This window comes from Monodelphis domestica, chromosome 4, assembly GCF_027887165.1.
Source record: "Monodelphis domestica isolate mMonDom1 chromosome 4, mMonDom1.pri, whole genome shotgun sequence".
Classification (NCBI taxonomy): Eukaryota; Metazoa; Chordata; class Mammalia; order Didelphimorphia; family Didelphidae; genus Monodelphis; species Monodelphis domestica.
The window spans coordinates 453,122,025-453,141,485 of NC_077230.1; the positions used below are offsets into that span (position 1 = coordinate 453,122,025).

Sequence of the window (19,461 nt, forward strand, 5' to 3'; positions counted from 1 at the left end):
AAACAACAGAAAGATGTAAGACCTTTATGGGAAGTACTTAAAGCTGGACGCATCTGCCATTGTTGAAGTAAGAGCCACAGGAGAAAAGTTTTAGCCCTTCAGAAATTCAGCAAAGGAAGGAGACAGGCTGTATGATAGTGGAAGGAGTAACCATAATAACTTTTCTGTAACACAGCCCTATTTTTATAGTGTCTCTCTTGCAGGAACTAACGAGCACATTATTGTCCCCATTTTACAGATAAGAAAACTGAGTGTTAGGAAGGTAATGTGGTTTAACTAGCAAGGCAGGAGTTAGAACTGTCTGAGTCGAAGGTAAGGAAGGGGACGGGAAGGAAGGGGAGAAGAGGGGAGGAGAGGAGGGGAGAGGAGAGGAGAGGAAAGGGTAGGGGAGGGGAGGGGAGGGGAGGAGAGGGGAGGAGAGGAGAGGAGAGGAGAGGAGAGGAGAGGAGAGGAGAGGAGAGGAGAGGAGAGGGGGGGGGAGGAGAGGAGAGGAGAGGAGAGGGGAGGAGAAGAGAGGAGAGGAGAGGAGAGGAGAGGAGAGGAGAGGAGAGGAGAGGAGAGGAGAGGAGAGGAGAGGAGAGGAGAGGAGAGGAGAGGAGAAGACAGAGAAGAGAGGAGAAGACAGAGAAGAGAGGAGAAGAGAAGAGAAGAGAAGAGAAGAGAAGAGAAGAGAGGAGAAGAGAAGAGAAGAGAAGAGAAGAGAAGAGAAGAGAAGAGAAGAGAAGAAGAGAAGAGAAGAGAAGAGAAGAGAAGAGAAGAGAAGAGAAGAGAAGAGAAGAGAAGAGAAGAGAGAGGAGAGGAGAGGAGAGAGAGAAGAGAAGAGAAGAGAAGAGAAGAGAAGAGAAGAGAAGAGAAGAGAAGAGAAGAGAAGAGAAGAGAAGAGAAGAGAAGAGAAGAGAAGAGAAGAGAAGAGAGAAGAGAAGAGAAGAGAAGAGAAGAGAAGAGAAGAGAAGAGAAGAGAAGAGAAGAGAAGAGAAGAGAAGAGAAGAGAAGAGAAGAGAAGAGAAGAGAAGAGAAGAGTGAGGAGATATAAATATAGATATATATGTAGATAAAGATACAGATTTTTAGGTTTGGATATAAATAAAGATAGATTTAGAAATCGAGCGACAGAAGCAGAGATAGAGATAAGGCTAGAGATAGAGATTAAGATGATAGATAGAGATAGCTTCCTGGGCCAGATCTTGTGATTTCACCTGTGTAACAAGCTTCTTGGTTAAGAAAATTTGTCTTTCAGAGCAGATCAGCAACTATCTTGAAATTTCAAATCTTAGAAGCTTAGCAGGGAGCACTAAGAGGATCAGTTCAGAGCATAGTGGATGGATCCCTCAGCTTGGAGTCAGGAAGACCCAAGTACAAATTCAGCCTCAGCTAGCCCTGTGACCTTGGACAAATCACTTAACCTGGATTGGACTCTGTTTCCTCACCTGTAAAATGGGGTTAGTAACAGTACCTCCCTCTTAGGTTATGGGGTACAAATGAGATGCATTTTTTGTTTTGTTTCGATTTTAAAAGCAATTAGTCCGGTGCCTGGCACATAGTAACTGCTCTATAAATGTTAATTATGGTGATTATTAATACCTGTCGGTGTGCCAGGAGGTTTCAGAGATGGCGCTTTCCTGACTCTGCTCTAGATAAAGAGACAGAGATGGAAACAGAGCTAGATGGCACACTGTAGTAGATAAAGGCTGTTGGCAGAACGATGTCGGGCTGGATTCTCACTCCAGCATTTACTAGCTTTGTGGCTGGCCCTAGGCACCTATCTCCACTTCCTCTGGCCTCAGTTTCCCAGGGTTTCTCCACTAACTCAAAGATAATAATGATTTTCTGGCAAAGGGAGATTCTGTGTTGGAAGCTCTAGAGATACATCCTCTTTCTGCGTATACATTTGTCACACACACACACAGAAAGATCTCTGAGTGGATAAAGTTCTGAGCCTCAGAATAAACCAAGACCTGAGTGCAAATGTGACTGGAGACCCTTAGCTGTGGAACCCTTGGCTGCCTGCCTCAGTTTCCTGGTCTGTATGTAGAGCCCTTCTCTCTCTGTGTGTGTGTGTGTGTGTGTGTGTGTGTGTGTGTGTGTGTGCCCCAGGCCCAGGAACCAGCCCGTCCAGCCTGGGGATCAGTTTCTGGCTGAGAGGGCATCCTGCCCAACTGTGCCTGAGGAAGGCGCAGGTAGGATGTCACTTTGCCATTCACAGAATCTGAGAATTTCAGAGAATTCTGGAGCTGAGTCTTTGCCGACACAGCACAGTAATAAGGGAATGGATCTCAGGGCTCTGCTTAGGCTAGAGAGCAGGCAGTGGTGGCCCAAGCAGGCCTCACTGAGCCCGAAGGCTGGCCCACCAATGGGTCCATGAAGGGCCTTGTCTCCCGCTGGTCCCTTACTCTTGGCTGGAAAGACCAGAGAGCCTTGGAGGATTCCTGGCCTCCATTTTATTGCCCAGAATTCCCGAAGGTGCTGGGGATGCCCAAGGTCCAGGACACTCAGGGGTGCGGGTTCAGTTGCCTGGGTGCCCAAGTAAGCTGATGGGGCACAGGTGCCCAGGCCAAGGAGCATCAGATGGGTGAGGAGTTGGGCCTGGGTCCCTGAAGAGCCCAGGGCTAGGGTTAGGGTGCCTGGGTTCCTGCAGCCTAGAGGTAAGGGAAGGGACTCTGGGGCACGGGAGAGGGGCAAGACTCCTGGTTTTGGGGTGGGTCCCAATACGTGGGTTCTTGAGGGGGCTGGAGGTCAGGAGTTTGGATCCTTGCCAATATGGGGCTGGGGTCAGCAGGTCAGGACGCCTGGGTCCCGACCAGTACTGGGCCTATAGGTCAGGACATCTGCGTCCTTGCTGGAAGAGAGGCAGGACGACTGGGTCCTTGCGTTCTAGGCTCCAGGGGCCGGGATGCTTGGCTTCTTGCGCGGGCGGGGGCGGTGGGTGGGCAAGCTGCCTGGGTCCCGACGGGGGCGGGGGTGAGAGAACTGGGGATTCGGAGGGAGGGTGGGCAGAACCGCAGTAACAAAGGCCTCTCCATCCGTCAGGCAGCGCCCCCCCCTCTGCCCCGCCCCGCGGCCCCCCGCATCCCCTGATTGGCCGGTCCCCCTGCCCGTCAGCGCCGCCCCCTCCCCGGGTCTGCAGCAGGGCTCTCGCCGGCTCCTCGCGCCCCCCCCCCCCCGCCCGGTGCCGCAGGCGGGGAGCCCCCCTCCCCCTCCCCCTTCCCCCCCGGGCCCCGCGCGCCCCGGACCGGCCCCCCTTTTCCCCCCCCGCCCCCTGCGCGCCGCCATGCCCCCCCCCGCCCCCCGGGCCCGGCTCCGGCTCCTCGCCGCCGCCGCCCTGGCCGGGCTGGCCGTCATCAGCCGAGGTACTGCAGCGCTGGGGCCCGGGGGCGGGGGGCTGGAAGCTAGGGTCCCTGCGGGGGGCGAGGGACCGGGACGCCTGGGTCCTAGGGAGTCGGGAGGCGATCGTCGGGTTCTAGAGTTGGAAGGAACCTTAATGATGCAGCCGGGAGGGTGGCTTGGGGGCTGGATGCCGGGGTCCTGTGTTGGGGGGCGGGGGGGGCTGGGGATCCAGACTGTAGAGTGCGTGGCCAGCCCCGGGGGTAGGGGCAAGACGCCGGGGTAGCTATGCAGAGGGCACGGGGACCGGGCAGCCGCGTCTTTAGGGGGGCCTAGAGATTGTCAGGGGGTGACTCAGCCCCCGAGGGTCCTGGGGTCTCGGTCCCCTGTCTGGATCCCAGCCCAACGAGGGCAGAGGAGGTGACTGGCAGGGGCTGGGGGGAGGGGGAAGGGGGCACAAAAACCTGAGTCCTGAACCGGCTAGACCAGAGCAGAGAGAGGGATGGGAGCAGGAGACCGAAGAGAAGGCTTTGTTGGCCGGGTGTTGGGGTTTCCAATAGCGGAAGAGTGTAGAGGGTTGGGGTGGAATGGGGAAGAAGGTGAAATGGGTCGTTTGGGGCTATTTCACAAGGACAGGAGGGCTTGGAGACCAGACCATCATGGGGGGGAGGGGGTGCTGGAGGCTCCGGCACCAGGGTCCCTGAGGAGGATGGGTGCTGAAGGATGGGGTCGTCTGGGTCATTGGGGGCACAATAGGAACTAAGGTGTCTGTGGGATGGAGCTTCCAGGTGTCTGAAAGACTGGGGTAGCTATGGGGGGTGGGTGGAGGGGAGGTACAGGGCTCAGAACGATTTTTGCTTTTCTAAGAAGGTTAATGGGTTGAAAAGATGCTGGACCAAGTTTCCCTGGCTCAGGTCTGTCTAGGCTGAGGCAGATCCCAGCAAGGAATGGGTTAAGGGGGCCTAGGCCCAGTCCGACCTCTGGCTCCCAGAGGAGATTCTCCCATAGTCAGTGATATAGCCACCTCCTCCGGCCAGGCTAAAGGTGGGGTGGGGGGCAGAAGATGTTGGAAAGAACCAAAGCTTTTCACTGCTTTGCTCGTCTATGTGAACCTGTTTCTCTGTGGTATCTCTTGTCTTTGTCTCACTATCTCTGTTGTGCCTCTGTTTCTTTCTCTCTGAACCCCCCTCCCCCATAGTTAGTTCTTCATCTCTCTTGATGTCTCTGTCTTCCCACATTGCTTGCTCTTTCCATGTATCTTTCTTTTTTCATTTCTTCTTCTATTCATTATGTCTATATCTCATTCTCTCTCATCTCTCTGTGTTCTCTGTTTCTTCACAGGTTCCTATTCTTTGTGTATGTTTCTGTCTGCTGTCTTCTCTTTACCTGTCTCCATATTTCTGCCTCTCTCCTCTGTCTGTCTCTGTCTCTTTCTGTCTCTGTCTCTTGTCTCTGTCTCTTGTCTCTGTCTCTCTGCCCCATCTCTCTCTCTCTTGTTTCTATCTCTCTATTTCTATCTCTGTCTCTTAATGTCTCTCTATTTCTGTCTATTTCTCTCCATTTTTGTCATTTATCTCTGTTTTTCAAACTCTCTCCCTCTCTCAAGTTTCTTTCTTGCTCTCTATTTTTGGTGTTTTTTTTTTCTGTTCTTCTCTGAGTATTTGTATTTCCCTCCTCTGCCTATCACTTCCAATTCTAAGACCTTCCCTAAATCTCTTCTTCTCAAGTAGCCACCTCTCTCTCTCTCTCTCTCTCTCTCTCTCTCTCTCTCTCTCTCTCTCTCTCTCTCTCTCTCTCTCCCTCTCTCTCTCTCTCTCTTCAGTTTCTGCCTTGTCTCTGAATCTTTCTCTTTTTATTACTGCCTAAAACTGAGTCTTTTTGATTTGTGTCTATTTCAGTATTTCTCTATGCCTATCTCCTGATCTGCTTTCCTCTATACGGATTTCTCTTGGTCTCTCTATTCGTTTCCCTACTGTTTAGTCCATTAACCAGGATAATGAAAATCCCTTAGCAAATGAACTGGGAGTCACTGACCTAGGTTTTAGTCCCAGCTCTCTCACTAATTCTATGTGACCTTGAGAAAGGCATTTCTCCTCTTTAAGTCTCAATTTCCTAACTGTAAAATGAGAGGATTAGATGGGTGATTTCTAATATCCCTCCCAGTACTGGCATTCTTTGTTCTAGGTTTTCAAGTTCATTTCAGCTCTAGCATTCTAACAGCCTGAGGCTCCTTCCAGCTCTGACAATCTACACATTCTATAGTCTAAGATCCCAATCACACTTGACATTCTCTGTTTTAGGTTCTGAAATTACTTCTGATTCTGACATTCTACATTCTTTCCATTCCAGGTTTATCATTCTCTGTTCTAAGTTCTTAGGTTGCTTCCACCTTTAATATTCTATACCCAAGAAATTTTCACCATGCTGTTTTCTTATATCAGTTCTAACCTAACAGTCTCTGTTCTAAGTTCAGAAGTTCCTTCTGGCTCTGCCATTCTCCATGATGTTTTCTTAGATCAGTTCTACCCTAAAGTTCTCAGTTGGGGGTTCAAAAGTTCCTTCTAGCTCTGCCATTTTCCATGTTGTTTTCTTAGATCATTTCCAGCCTAACATTCCCTGTTCTAGGTTCAGAAGTTCCTTCTGGCTCTGCTATTATCCATGCTGTTTTCTTAGATTAGTTCTACCCTAACAGTCTCTGTTCTAAGTTCAGAAGTTCCTTCTGGCTCTGCCATTCTCCATGATGTTTTCTTAGATCAGTTCTACCCTAAAGTTCCCAGTTGGTGGTTCAAAAGTTCCTTCTAGCTCTGTCATTTTCCATATTGTTTTCTTATATCACTTCCAGCCTAACATTCCTTGTTCTAGGTTCAGAAGTTTCTTCTGGCTCTGCTGTTCTCCATGCTTTTTTCTTATATCAGTTCTACCATAAAGTTCCCAGTTGGTGGTTCAAAAGTTCCTTCTAGCTCTGTCATTTTCCATGCTGTTTTCTTAGATCAGTTCTACCCTAAAGTTCCCAGTTGGGGGTTCAAAAGTTCTTTCTAGCTCTGTCATTTTCCATGTTGTTTTCTTAGATCACTTCCAGCCTAACATTCCCTGTTCTAGGTTCAGAAGTTCCTTCTGGCTCTGCTGTTCTCCATGCTTTTTTCTTATATCAGTTCTATCATAAAGTTCCCAGTTGGTGGTTCAAAAGTTCTTTCTAGCTCTGTCATTTTCCATGCTGTTTTCTTAGATCAGTTCTACCCTAAAGTTCCCAGTTGGGGGTTCAAAAGTTCCTTCTAACTCTGTCATTTCCCATGTTGTTTTCTTAGATCACTTCCAGCCTAACATTCCCTGTTCTAGGTTCAGAAGTTCCTTCTGGCTCTGCTGTTCTCCATGCTTTTTTCTTATATCAGTTCTATCATAAAGTTCCCAGTTGGTGGTTCAAAAGTTCTTTCTAGCTCTGTCATTTTCCATGCTGTTTTCTTAGATCAGTTCTACCCTAAAGTTCCCAGTTGGGGGTTCAAAAGTTCCTTCTAACTCTGTCATTTCCCATGTTGTTTTCTTAGATCACTTCCAGCCTAACATTCCCTGTTCTAGGTTCAGAAGTTCCTTCTGGCTCTACCATTCTCTATTCATAAAGTCAGTCCCAACTTTGACATTATCCAGTTCCTTCCAACACTAACATTCAATGTTATAAAGAACTTGTAATGTTTGAAGGTGTCTTCCAGCTCTGACATTCCATATCTTAGGGGCCCCTCAAGGTTCTGACATCTCATGGCTTGTGATTCCCCTCCTTCTTTTACATTCTCTGTTCTAGGTTCTAAAGGGCCTTCCAACTCTGCCCTTCTCATTCATAAATTCCCTTTCTCCTCAAACATTCTCTGATGTAAGTTCTGGGGGACTCTCCCAGCTCAGGTATTCTATCCTAATGTTGCTCTCAACTCTGACAGTCTCTGTTCTAAATTCTAGGGACCCTCCCAGCTCCGATGTTCCCTCAGCTCTGACATTCTATTTTTAGGCCGATTCTACCTTTAATTGTTATTGGGGGAGGCTTGGAGGACAGGGCATTCAAGTTGCAGCTGGAATGAGAGCCAGCTCAGATCGTTTCTGTTCTCTATTTTAAGAACCTTTCTAGCTCGGATTTTGCCATGTGATTCTAGGACCCCTCATGCTCCTTTCCCACATCCTGAGCCCCTATCCGGGAGCCAGCAGCCTCTTCTCTTCACACTCCTCCTACCTCCTCTCTCGGAACTCACCTTTCCCTGGGGAGAGCAGAGCCGGGGCTGAGGTCTGAGAACAGACAACCTGACTCATCTCTCTTGGCAGAGGTCCCTGGGGTGATGAGTTTTTCTTATTTGCTTGCTCACCTGTGTGTTTGTTTTTGTTTGGGGGCAATCAGGGTAGCCAGGAAAGCACTGAGCCTCCTTCTGAAAGATAATTGGCCAGAGTGGACATCTGGGCTGCTGGGGCTGTGAGAGGCCTCCCCAGAGCATCCATCTGAAGCAGAGGAATGACTGGGCTGACCTCCACCTAGATGAGGGAGTCCCAGTTTCATCAGATGGTAGATAACTCTTGAACCCAGAACCCTGAACCATCTTTCTCCCCACTCATGATAAAAACCCAGCATCCCATTCTCTTTCTGCCTCTCTGCTCCTTCCTCTCTTTGGAATAACACCCACCCTCATGTGATAATCCCAGCCGATAATTCATTTGCTTCTCCAGCTCTGGGGAGTCTGTACAACTGGGTTCCTGTAGGTGCCTCCAGATCAGGAGCTAAGCCCCTGAAAGGGGTCTTCTGGGGGCCTAGAGAGAAGGGGGGTCGTATTTGTGTACCTGTCCATACCTCACACTCTTCTCCCATTCCTCCCTGATAACTCCTGCCAAATCCTTATAAAAATGGTTTCTAAGTAGTTGCTGCTGTCGTTCAGTCGGGTCCAACTCTGGGCAACTCCCATGGACTTCTGGGATGGTTTGCCATTTCCTTCTCCACTAGGTCTCCGTTTTATAGAAGAATAGCTAGCAAAAATAGGGGTGAAGTGACTTCCCCAGGGTCACACAGCTAGGATGCTTCTGAGGCTGGACTTGAATTCAGTTCATGGCTAATAAGACTGAGATCTGGAATGTAGCCTGGCACAGCTAGGGGGGACATCATGAGTCCTCCCTCTCCATTCACAGCTTTCCTCCAGGAGATCTCTGTGAGCATCCTCTTGCCCTGAGGAAGTGGAGGAAGAAAGGGAAAAGCTCCTTCATTCCTCCATCTGCACCCCTTCACCTCCTGGAAGTCCCACCTGTTGTTTTCCCTCCATGCCCTTCCCGGAGTGAGGATTGGTTAAACCTGGCCTTGGAAGGGGGCCTCATAATTGGGTCTGTGTTCGAGTCTCTATGAGGGAAGTTAATTTCTTTAACTAGTTGGTGCTCACCACTATACACACACATATGTAGATGGGTGGCTAGATCTAGGTGTCCGTGTCTGTGGCTTCCTGTCTGTGTGTCTATTATCTGGCAGCCTGGGTCTGCGCTGGTTTCCATGGGTTTTCATAGGAGGTTGCAACTTTATGGCTGCCTGCCTGTTTCTCTCTCCGAGTATTTGTCAATTTTATGGGTCTTCGGGGCTCTCTCTTTATTATTTGTGTCTGTCTGCCTGTCAGCCTCTGTGTGCGTGTCTGTGCCTGTCTCTGATTCTGGGGTTTGTCCCCCCTGGAAGATCTGCAGGTGTGTCCTGGGGACTGTCAGCGGTGCCCCAGCCCTTTGTCCTTGGGACTGTGTCCATCAAGACTGTCGCTTCTTACTGCTGTGTCCTTGGGAGAGCCCGTGGCTCCGGCTGGATGGGAGGAAGTGCTGGGGTGCCTGCGTGGAGCTTCCGCTGAGCTCTGGGCCCCTGGAGAGCAGCCTGGGGCTGGGGGGGGAGGGAATCAGAGCTCCTGGAGGGGAGGTGTGGGAGACAGTGTGTGACTGGGGCCTGAGCCTGACTCAGTGCTGTGTGCCTGGAAGTTCCCCTGATGCTCAGCAGGCCTTGCTCTCCTTGACTCTCTGGGTCTGTCTTGCCTGGATAGAGCATTCTGAACTGAGGAGGAAGACAGGAAGGAGCCAGTCCTGGGGATATCGAGGAGGGGGGTGTCTATTTTCTTGTGCTGGTTTGCCTCTGTATAGCAGCATTATTATTATTATTAATCCTTACCTTCCATCTTAGAATCAGTTCTGTATACTGGATCCAAGGCAGAAAAGCAGTAAGGGTTAGGTAATGGGGGTTAAGTGACTTGCCCAAGGTCACACCACCAGGAAATATCTGAGATCAGATTTGGACCCAGGAGTTCCTAGCTCCAGGTCTGGCCTTCTATCCACTGAGCCACCTAGCTGCCTCTCCTTTGCATATCTTAATATGTCTTTTTTTTATCTTTGTTTTCTTGGTAACAACTCTAAGAAGAGGCAAGGATTAAACAATTGGACTTAAGTGACTCACCCAGGGTCACACACCCAGAAAGTATCTGAGATTAGAGTTGAACCCAGGTTCTGGGAATTCCAGGTGTGGTGCTCTATGCACTGTGACACCTAGCTCCCCACTTCGGTATGGGACAGTAATTTATCCACTAGACTTCCTTTCCTGGTGTTCTATAAATGCAAGGAAGGCTTGGGGGAGGGTGAGCAGAGGCTGGGGAATAGATGTTATCTCATAAATTCCAGGATGCTACCATCTGTGCACATGCATGTACATTTACCCCAGAATTTAGGGACCAAAGACTAGAAGGGTTGGGATAAAAAAACAAAAAAGGGACCTCTCGTCTCCCCTCCCTTCCCCTCCCCTCTCCTCCTATTCCCCCCACCGCCCCGCCCCTCCTCCTCCTCCTCCTGCCTCCCCTGATTGTCCGCTGCTAGTTTGGGCCGGAGCTGCTCTCAGTGGGCCCCCATTAGTGGGAGGAAGCTCGGACATGGCATCCCTCCCCATCCCCACAGCTGGGCTTTCTGACGTCACTGGATCTGTGTCTCTGTTTCTATCTCTCCGTCTCTCGCCGCGTTCTCCCTGACTCTCTGAGCTCGGAAGTTTACCAGCTAAAGGAAGGGAGGAGGGGGAAGGGCGGGGGGGACAGTTTGCTCTTGTGTTTGCGGCATCACTGGGTGGCACAGATTGTGTCAGTGACAGACGATGCGCCCCAGCCCTCCCCCTCCCCCCAGGGCTGCTGTCCCAGAGCCTGGAGTTCAGCTCTCTGGCGGACAACTACACCGTGTGCGAGGGAGACAACGCCACACTCAGGTACAGCCGAGACCCCGCCCCCCGTGCACCCCTCCCCCACCTCTGTCCCAGGTGGCCCCTCCTCCCGAGGTACAGCTTCCCTCTCACCCTAGGTAGGTGCCCCCTTCCGTCCCCCAGGGAGCTCCCTCCCCCAGGGTCCCCAGTCCCCTCCCCCTAGGGCCCGGTGTCCAGGCCGGTGCCAGTCAGAGCCTCCCCCGTGGCCGCAGCTGCTCCATCGACGAGCACGTGACCCGCGTGGCCTGGCTGAACCGCTCGAACATCCTGTATGCCGGCAATGACCGCTGGACCAGCGACCCGCGGGTGCGGCTGCTCACCAACTCTCCCGCCGAGTTCTCCATCCTCATCACCCGCGTAGGCCTGGGCGACGAGGGTCTCTACACCTGCTCCTTCCAGACCCGGCAGCAGCCGCACACGGCCCAGGTCTACCTCATTGTGCACGGTGAGAGCCCCAGCGCGGCTGCCCGGGCAGGGACCGGGGACCCCCGAGAGACGGGGAAGATTGGCACCGAATGGAGACGGAGGGGCAGAGCCGCGGGCACAGGAGAGGAGGGCAGGAGGGAGAGGGCAAAATGGCCAAGAAAACCGGAACACTGAGGTAGAGACCGAAAGAGGGGAAGGGGGAGACAGAGACACCCAGAGAGCCAGAATAAACCAGGACAAGATATAAAGAGAAAAAGCTAGTAAGTGGAGGAGGATGGGAGAGAGACAGAGACAGACCGAGAGACAGAGGCAGAGACACACCCAGAGATGGAGAGACAGAGACACCCCGAGGGACAGAATAAACCAAGTCAGGCTTGTAGATATAAACAGAAAAATCTAGTAAGTGGAGGATGGGAGAGAGACAGAGACAGAGACAGAGACAGACCGAGAGACAGAGGCAGAGACACACCCAGAGGTGGAGAGACAGAGACACCCCGAGGGACAGAATAAACCAAGTCAGGCTTGTAGATATAAACAGAAAAATCTAGTAAGTGGAGGATGGGAGAGAGACAGAGACAGAGACAGAGACAGACCGAGAGACAGAGGCAGAGACACACCCAGAGGTGGAGAGACAGAGACACCCCGAGGGACAGAATAAACCAAGTCAGGCTTGTAGATATAAACAGAAAAATCTAGTAAGTGGAGGATGGGAGAGAGACAGAGACAGAGACAGAGACAGACCGAGAGACAGAGGCAGAGACACACCCAGAGGTGGAGAGACAGAGACACCCCGAGGGACAGAATAAACCAAGTCAGGCTTGTAGATATAAACAGAAAAATCTAGTAAGTGGAGGATGGAAGAGAGACAGAGACAGAGACAGAGACAGACCGAGAGACAGAGGCAGAGACACACCCAGAGGTGGAGGGACAGAATAAACCAAGTCAGGCTTGTAGATATAAACAGAAAAATCTAGTAAGTGGAGGATGGGAGAGAGACAGAGTCAGAGACATCCCAGAGAGACAGAGGGGGAGGAGAGGGAGAGAGCACAAAAAGGAAAAGGAAAGCTGGGATGGAGAGTTGGAGCCCCTACCACAGAAAGCAGACCCAGGGACCCAGGGGAAAACAGAAACAAGGATCCAGATAACCACAGAGGATCCAAAGACACAGAGACACCGGCTGCTGCTGCTATTCATAAAGGCTGCTGTTGTAGCAAATGGTTGCAGAGAGAGCCAAAGGAGAACCCCCATTTCCAGGGAGAGAGCTAAAGGGAATGAGCCTGAAACACAAAGGGGAAAGCAGGGCAGACAGGCACAGAGAGGGAGCAGAGGGGGCGAGGTGGAGTCAAAGGAAGAAATGCAGACTCCCAGAGAAAATGCTGAGGAGGGCTTTTCTGCCCACCCCCAGCCCCTTAGGGCCCAGTAGCAGCCAATAACACACAGGCGGTTGCACCTTCCACCATCCACCCCCCGCCAGAGTGGCTCATCTTCACTTTGAGGAAGGAGCTGAAGCCTGGGTCCCCCCAAGGGATAAGACTAGACATGAGAACAGCAGGGTCTCTCAAGGCACAGGAATTAGAAATTGGGCTATCCCTGAGAGGAACAGGGCAGGGCATTCAGGACGCTGAGCTACCTAAGGCAGGCAAGACTCTGGTATCAGATGCCTGGATTTCTTATGAGAGAAGAGAATGGAAGGTTAAAGGACCTGTGTCCCTGGTAGGCGCTGGGGATGGGTCAGGAGCCCAGGATTTCCAGAATCCTTGGAGGGTGCCAGGGAATCAGGATGTCTAAGGGGGGGGGGGGGGTCAGAGATATGAGATCAGGAACCCTGGGACCCTCGGAGAGAAAGAGGAGGATCCTGAACCATCACCTTCTGTCTCTTTCATCTCTCTTCAGTCCCTGCCCGAATTGTGAACATCTCCTCTGCGGTGACAGTGAATGAGGGTGGGAATGTGAATCTGCTCTGCCTGGCTGTGGGGAGGCCAGAGCCCACAGTCACCTGGAGGCAGCTCCGAGGTGAGGGCCCTGCCTACCCACTTCCTGATCCTGGGCCCTGTGTTCCCATCTCAACCCTCTCTTCCCAGACCCTGCACGGCTGGACTTCCTAAACTCCTGACCCTCTCACATTCCCTAAATCCTAACTCCCAGACCAGTTCCAAATCACCCATGCAGGAGGAACTCATCTTTTACCCCAAGACCACAGTCATAGACCTTAAACTGCCAAAGGTGAAGCTCAGGAGGCTTCTAGTCCATTTACTGTCTATGCAGGAATCCCTGCAGGGGAGAAGGGGAAGATCATCTTGGAACACTTCCAGTGATGTAGAACTCACTACCTATCTGTCCTCCAAATCATAGACTCTCAGAGACAAAAGGGATTAGCAGTTGGTAGCCCAGTGGATAGAGTAATGGACCTGGAGTCAGGAAATCCTGAAGTCAAATATGGTCACAGACACGTCCTAGCTGTGTGACCCTAGGCAAGTCATTTAACCTCAGTTGGCCTCAGTTTCCTCAACTAAAAAATGAGAATAATAATAGCACCTACCTCAGAGGATAGTTGTGAAGATCAAATGAGAAAATATCTCTAAAAGCACTTAGCACAATAACCTTAGCCTAGTAGGTGCTATAGAAATATTTACTCAATTCTCTTCCCATCTCATCCAACTCACACCAGAATAGGAATCCCCTCACCAGCAGCCCAGCAAGTGGCCACCTAGCCTTTGTTTAAAGTCCTCTAACAATGAGGAACTCATTACAGGGCTGTCCCAAATAGTTATTAATCCTCTGAACAGCCTTGTGAGACAGAGATGGAAGAGACCAGAAAATGTCATGTCAGAACTGGAGAGGCCTGAAAATGGAAAATGTCTGAGCTAGAAGAGAGTTCAGATGCCATCTCCAACATTAGCTGGGTGACCTTCATCAATCGTTTGACTTCCCTTGGCCTCGGGTTCCTCATCTACAAGAGGACCAAACACGGGAGCTCCTGAGGTCCCTTTGAGCTCTAGATCCGTGAGCATTTGAGTGCCTAGCAGACTGGTAATATGTGCAAAAATAGACAAGAACCCAGGCCTCCCTCCCTCCCAAAACAAACATTCTAACAGAGGAGAGAGATGGGTATTAGAATACCTGGTCCAAATAAGAATGAGCTGAGGGTTGAGGAAAATGGAACAGATCCAGATGATGCTGTAACAAATTTGAGGGGAGGGAAATGCATTTCTCTGTGGGGAGGAGCATGTTAGGGAAAGGTTCTTGGAGAGGATGCTATCTGACCTGGAACTTTAAGGAAGAGACCTCAACAGCTATCTGGATCATGAGAAAGCACACGGAAAGAGTGGTAGGAAAGAAGGCAAGCAAGGTAGGGTTGTGACCCTTATTGTGGAGGGCTCTCCACTGCCAGTATTGAGGCTGTGGGCACCAGGAACCCCTGAAGATTTTTGAGTCAGGAAGCCACAGGATCAAAACAGGAACTAGATGAGGCAGTTCCAATGGAGAGGAAGGATTAAGGGGCAGCTGGATGCAGGAAAATGGCTTCTGTTACAGAAGTCCAAACAAGAGGCAAAGAGGGCCTTTGCCTTCTAGGATGATGACCAGGTAATCGGAGACAAGGGGCTAAATGCAAGTGATATTAGTGTGGTAGGATGGTAATGATGATCGCATATGAGAAGTCAAGGAAGAGGAAGGTGCCTAGGATGGCCCCAAGGTTTTTGCCCTGGAGAATGGGAGAATGGGGTGCCCTTAAGAAAAAAAGTATCACAGACACCCAAAGTTGGAAAGGACTTCCAAAGAACACTTAATTCAACATATACTTAAGAAAGGATTGCTTCTGCAACACCCCTGATACAGGAGCCATTGGGCAACTGCCATCCCTCCTTGTGACTCTAGCAGTCTGTGATTCTAGGGCAAACTAGCTATATTCTTTTTTTTTGTATCCCATCAATCAAGCATTAAATATTTATTGATTAGGATCATGGAATAACAGTCTCAGAGCTACTGGGAACCTCAGAGGACATCAGATCTCCCCTATAGCTGAACAGGAATCCCTCTGTCCACATCCAGCCAGTGCCTACCTAAATCCTGGTGCTGTCAAGGTGGGATGCTCTGCACCCAGAAAGGCACTTAATATAGTTTTATCAAGATAATGGCAATCTACTCTTCACTTGAAGACCAACATTGATGGGCTACTTGCTTCCTCAGGCATCCTGGTCCCTCTGCTTCTTAGGAAAGGGATCCTTGTGGCAAGTTCAAATTAGATCCCCAAACCCTAGACCACACACCTCTGACCCCAGGAAGCCAGTGGATTTAATTCAGGGAGTGTCCAATGGGATCCACACTGGAAGAGAAATATACCCCATTCTCTCTAAAAGCTACAAGGATACTTGCCAGGAGTCCTTTCTCTGGACCTTAAACATAGAGTGCTAGTAGAGCCTTGGAATACGGTTCCATATTCCTGAAGTGGAAAGAGCCGCAGAATATAAAATGTCAGGACTGTGAGGAATGGCAGAACAGAAAAAAAAAATACTGGGAGACTGCTTAGAACATCAGACCTTGGAGGAATCTGAGGGGGCGAGGGGGAGGAGAATAACCCCCCAGCAATTCATGTAATAGTAACAGAATACTCCAAGGATCTGGCATTTCACTCAGCTGGCTGGGACTCTCTATTTATATAGCCCTTTAAGCTTTGCAAAGGACTTTACAAACATGATCCTGACAACTCTATGGAGCAGTAGGTGCTATTATTATCCCCATTTTACAGATGAGGAAATCGAGGCAGGCAGAGGTGAAGTGACTTGCCCAGGGGCCATATAGCTAAGAAATGTCTAAGGTTGGATTTGAATGTACCACCCAAATGCCTAGAAGGTTAAGGGACTTGTGTAAGGTCATACAGCTGGTCTGGGTCCCTGGTAAGGCAGGTGGTTCAGACTCTAAGGGGTTCTCTACTTGCTATGATAACTAGGATTTGTAAGATACAATATACACTTTTCCTTATTTGATTCTTAGAACAGAGAATGTCAGAGCTGGGAGAGAGCTTAGAACAGACAGTGGCCGACCTTGCAAGCCCCTTAGAACATAAAATGCCAGGATCTTTAGAACATCAAACGTCAGAACTGGGGAGAGGGGGACCCAGACTATAGAAGGGCAGAGCTGGAAGAGTCCTTAGAACAAGGGGGAGGTCTGGGAGAGAGCTTAGAACAGAGACCTGCCAGATCTGGGGTGTCCTGGAGCTGGAAGGACCCTTCCACATCGATTGTCCAAGACCACGCCGCAGCAATAAGTCTGAGCCATTCACTGCAGATTGCTGGCTCCCATGCGTGGTTACTAGGGCCGGGAGCCCACGTCCCCTCTACCCAGGCGATCCTCGAAGGCTCGGACCCCAGTGCCTCAGGCCCTAGAGCAAACCGTCTCCCACTCATTGAGCCCCAGCCCCTGTTGGCCCCTCCCCTTGCCGAGCCCCTGCTGATGTCTGTCTGTGTTGTGCCCGTGTCGTCCCCGTGTTGAAGTGTGTTTGTGTCCGCCCTGCCCCTCCTCCCTCAGACGGCTTCACCTCCGAGGGCGAGATCCTGGAGATCTCGGACATCAGGCGAAGCCAGGCGGGGGACTACGAGTGCGTGACCCACAATGGCGTAGCGTCGGCCCCCGACAGCCGCCGCGTGCCAGTCACCGTCAACTGTGAGCCCCTCGTCGACCTGGTCCCGGGAAAGGAAGGGCTAGGGGAGGGGCCTGACGGCCGGACTCCTGGGTCTCTGAAGGCTCGGGGTTGAGGGAGGAACACCTGGGCCCCTGAGCTGGCAAGTCTGGGGCTCCCCGGGGCTGAGGGCACCTAGGTTGGCAGTGGGGAGGGGGCGAAGTCAGGAAGGCTCATCCGGTTCTGTCCCCTTCCCTCCGGCAGACCCTCCGACCATCACCGACGTCACGAGCGCCCGGACAGCCGTGGGGCGCACCGCGCTGCTCCGCTGCGAGGCTATGGCCGTGCCCCCAGCAGACTTCCAGTGGTTCAAAGATGACAAACAGTGAGTGGACACAGACTGGGGTGAGGCCTTGGAGGGGGAGGAGGCCGGGCCTGCATCCTGGGTAGGGGGCGGCGGCGAGGCGGGCTACTGAATCCTGCTCGCGGCTAGGGGACATTTAAGAGAGGGGCGTCAGGGCTTCCGCGCACACACGCTCCCCCTGCGGAGAGAGCGTTGGGCTTTGTGGAGGGGTGCGGAGGTTCCTGAGGGCGTTCCCAGGAGCTGACATCCCTGTCAATGGGCCGATGGGGTACGGGCGTCCTGAAGCTGGAGGGAGAGAGGCCCTCTGCACTGGCGCCCCGCCCCGGCCCTAGGCTGGGGGCTGCTTCCCCGCCCCCTCTCCCTCGGTGCGTGTCTATCACCGAGGGTCCATCCTGGAGGCAGGGAAGGGGGCGGGGGGGGGCGGACTGAAATCCTCGTCCACAGGCTGGGGGGCGGCGCGGCCGAGGGCCTGAAGGTGCAGACGGAGAGGACCCGCTCCATGCTGCTATTCGCCAACGTGAGCGGCCGCCACTACGGGAACTACACGTGCCGAGCGGCCAACAGGCTGGGGGCCGCCAGCGCCTCCATGCGTCTCCTGCGTGAGTGCACCAGGCTTGAGCGGGGGACGGGGCGGGAATCCGGGGCAGAGCGCCCCAGCCCTGGGAGCGGGGAGCAGAAGGGCACGGCCAAAGTGGAACGGAGAGGAGGACGGAACGCTGACGGAGTCGCACAGCGGAGAGAGGGAGAAAGGGGGAGGCAGTCCGAGAAAGGCAGGAAAGGCAGAGGAGACGGAGAGGCTCCGGGAGCCCGAGAGGGAGAGCCGGGCACAAATGGAGTCGGATGAAGAGCGGGGGAGCCAGGGAGGAGGACAGGGCAGAAGAAGCAGCCAAGCCCCGGGCAAGTGGGCAAAGGGAGCGGCAGGAGACCGAGGCAGCGGGAGAGCGCAGGAAGGGGGCGGAGAGAGAAGACAGGGCAGGCACTCGGACAGCCGGAGAGCTGTCCGTCCCCGCAGCGAGGGATACGGAGGCACCGTGGTTGCCACCAGGGCCGGGGAAAGGGCCTGGCTCTCGCTCCTCAGCTTTCCCGTCTTCCTTCAGGCCCGGGCTCCCTGGAGAATGCAGCCTCCCGGCCCCCAGGGCCCCTGGCCCTACTCTCTGCCCTGGGCTGGCTGTGGTGGGGAGGGATGTAGGCGCCGAGGCTGACGCGAGACCGAGCCCTAACAAGGGAGTGAGCCAGCAGCCTGGAGAGAGTGAGAGCCAGCCAGGAAGGCCCAGAGTCCCGGGCAGAGGAGGAGGAAGAGGAGAGATCCTTAGAGAACCCATCACTGTGAGGGATAAACGCAAAATTATGCATCGTTTCTACAGCCATCGTTGTCACCCGTTCACGTGTCTGACTGTACCCCAGTTGCCCCTGACCCCCTCAGCCCTGGCCTAGACCCACTGTGGGTACCCCCTCACCCCTGCCAGCACAGGCTGCCTGCCGCCTCTGCATGCCAGCTTTAGGTGGTTGTCCTGGCTGCAGGGGTCCCCGGCCCCCACCACCAGGCGTGGCTCGGCTGTCTGCTTGCGGGGAGAGGCCCCATCCCATCCCCTGTCGTGTTGGATTCCGGCCCTAGTGAGGGGGAGAGCTGGAGGAGGCGCCCTCCGTCTCTGGCCCTCTCCCAATAACCGAGGCTGCCTGTCCCGTTTCTGGGTGTCCCCCTGCCCCCACTTTCTGGCCTTGCCCCCAGGCCGCCTGGTGCTTCCATGCCACTGTCAGGCTGGTGGCTGTAGCCTCCCCCGCTTCAGCTGTCTGCCTCAGTGCTCTGGCCCTACCCCACTGCCCCCCAGCTGCTTGCCTGTGCCCCCCGCCCTGCCCACTGGCTGCCGGCTGTCTTAGCTCTCGCCATCCGGTCTTGGCTTGAAGCCCAGTCAGCCGACTGTACCTCACCTACGCACCTACACCCACCAGCGACTGTGATCAGCAATAGTCCCCCTGCCCGCCCCCAGCTCCCCCGGCCCGCCGGAGCTTCTGCCCCAGAGGTGGGGGCTTTGCCAAGGGCCAGAGAGGGTCTAACCGAAGGCCTGCTGCTATCTAGTCCCCCTGGAGACCCCCATCGCACCACTGCGACCGAGGGAGGCCGAGATAGGTGTCACCGCCGTCCTCCACTCCTGGAGAGCCTCCATACACATTTCCTCCATGTCCATCCCACAGGGAGCTGGCCAGGGCTGAGGAGGGTCTGGGGGTGGGACAGGGACTGTACCTCAGAGGGGGGCATGGGCCCCATCCATATTGTCTTCCATTCCCAGGGTCCTGAGGGGGAGGGAGGGGAGGGCATGGGGCAGGGGCGGGGGGAAGGGCCCTGGGACCCAGTGTGTCCCAAACCATGGGGAGTGTTGAAACCGCCACACCAATAAACACCTTTTTCCAAAACCCTGTCAGTAACTTCCTGTCCCAGATAACTGGCCTCCAGTCATTGTGAGAGACTTCAGCCTCCAGTGGTGGGCTGGGGATCCAACCCAGCGGGGTCCATAA

The 19,461-nt window shown here is 53.1% G+C and overlaps 1 protein-coding gene across 2 annotated transcripts; it reads left to right on the plus strand.

Annotated features, from left to right (window-relative positions):
* Positions 1-3,252: 3,252 nt before the first annotated feature.
* On the plus strand, positions 3,253-19,359 carry IGLON5 (IgLON family member 5). 2 transcript variants are annotated; one of them, XM_056796951.1, is made up of 8 exons: positions 3,253-3,347; positions 10,468-10,546; positions 10,753-10,985; positions 12,860-12,979; positions 16,493-16,627; positions 16,848-16,968; positions 17,392-17,546; positions 18,045-19,359. In XM_056796951.1, exons 1-8 carry the CDS (start codon positions 3,269-3,271, stop codon positions 18,134-18,136), a joined length of 1,014 nt encoding a protein of 337 aa, XP_056652929.1. In that variant the 5' UTR covers positions 3,253-3,268; the 3' UTR covers positions 18,137-19,359. The 2 variants fall into 2 exon arrangements, with proteins under 2 accessions (XP_056652929.1, XP_056652930.1); XM_056796952.1 differs by lacking the exon at positions 16,493-16,627.
* The last annotated feature ends 102 nt before the right edge of the window (positions 19,360-19,461 follow it).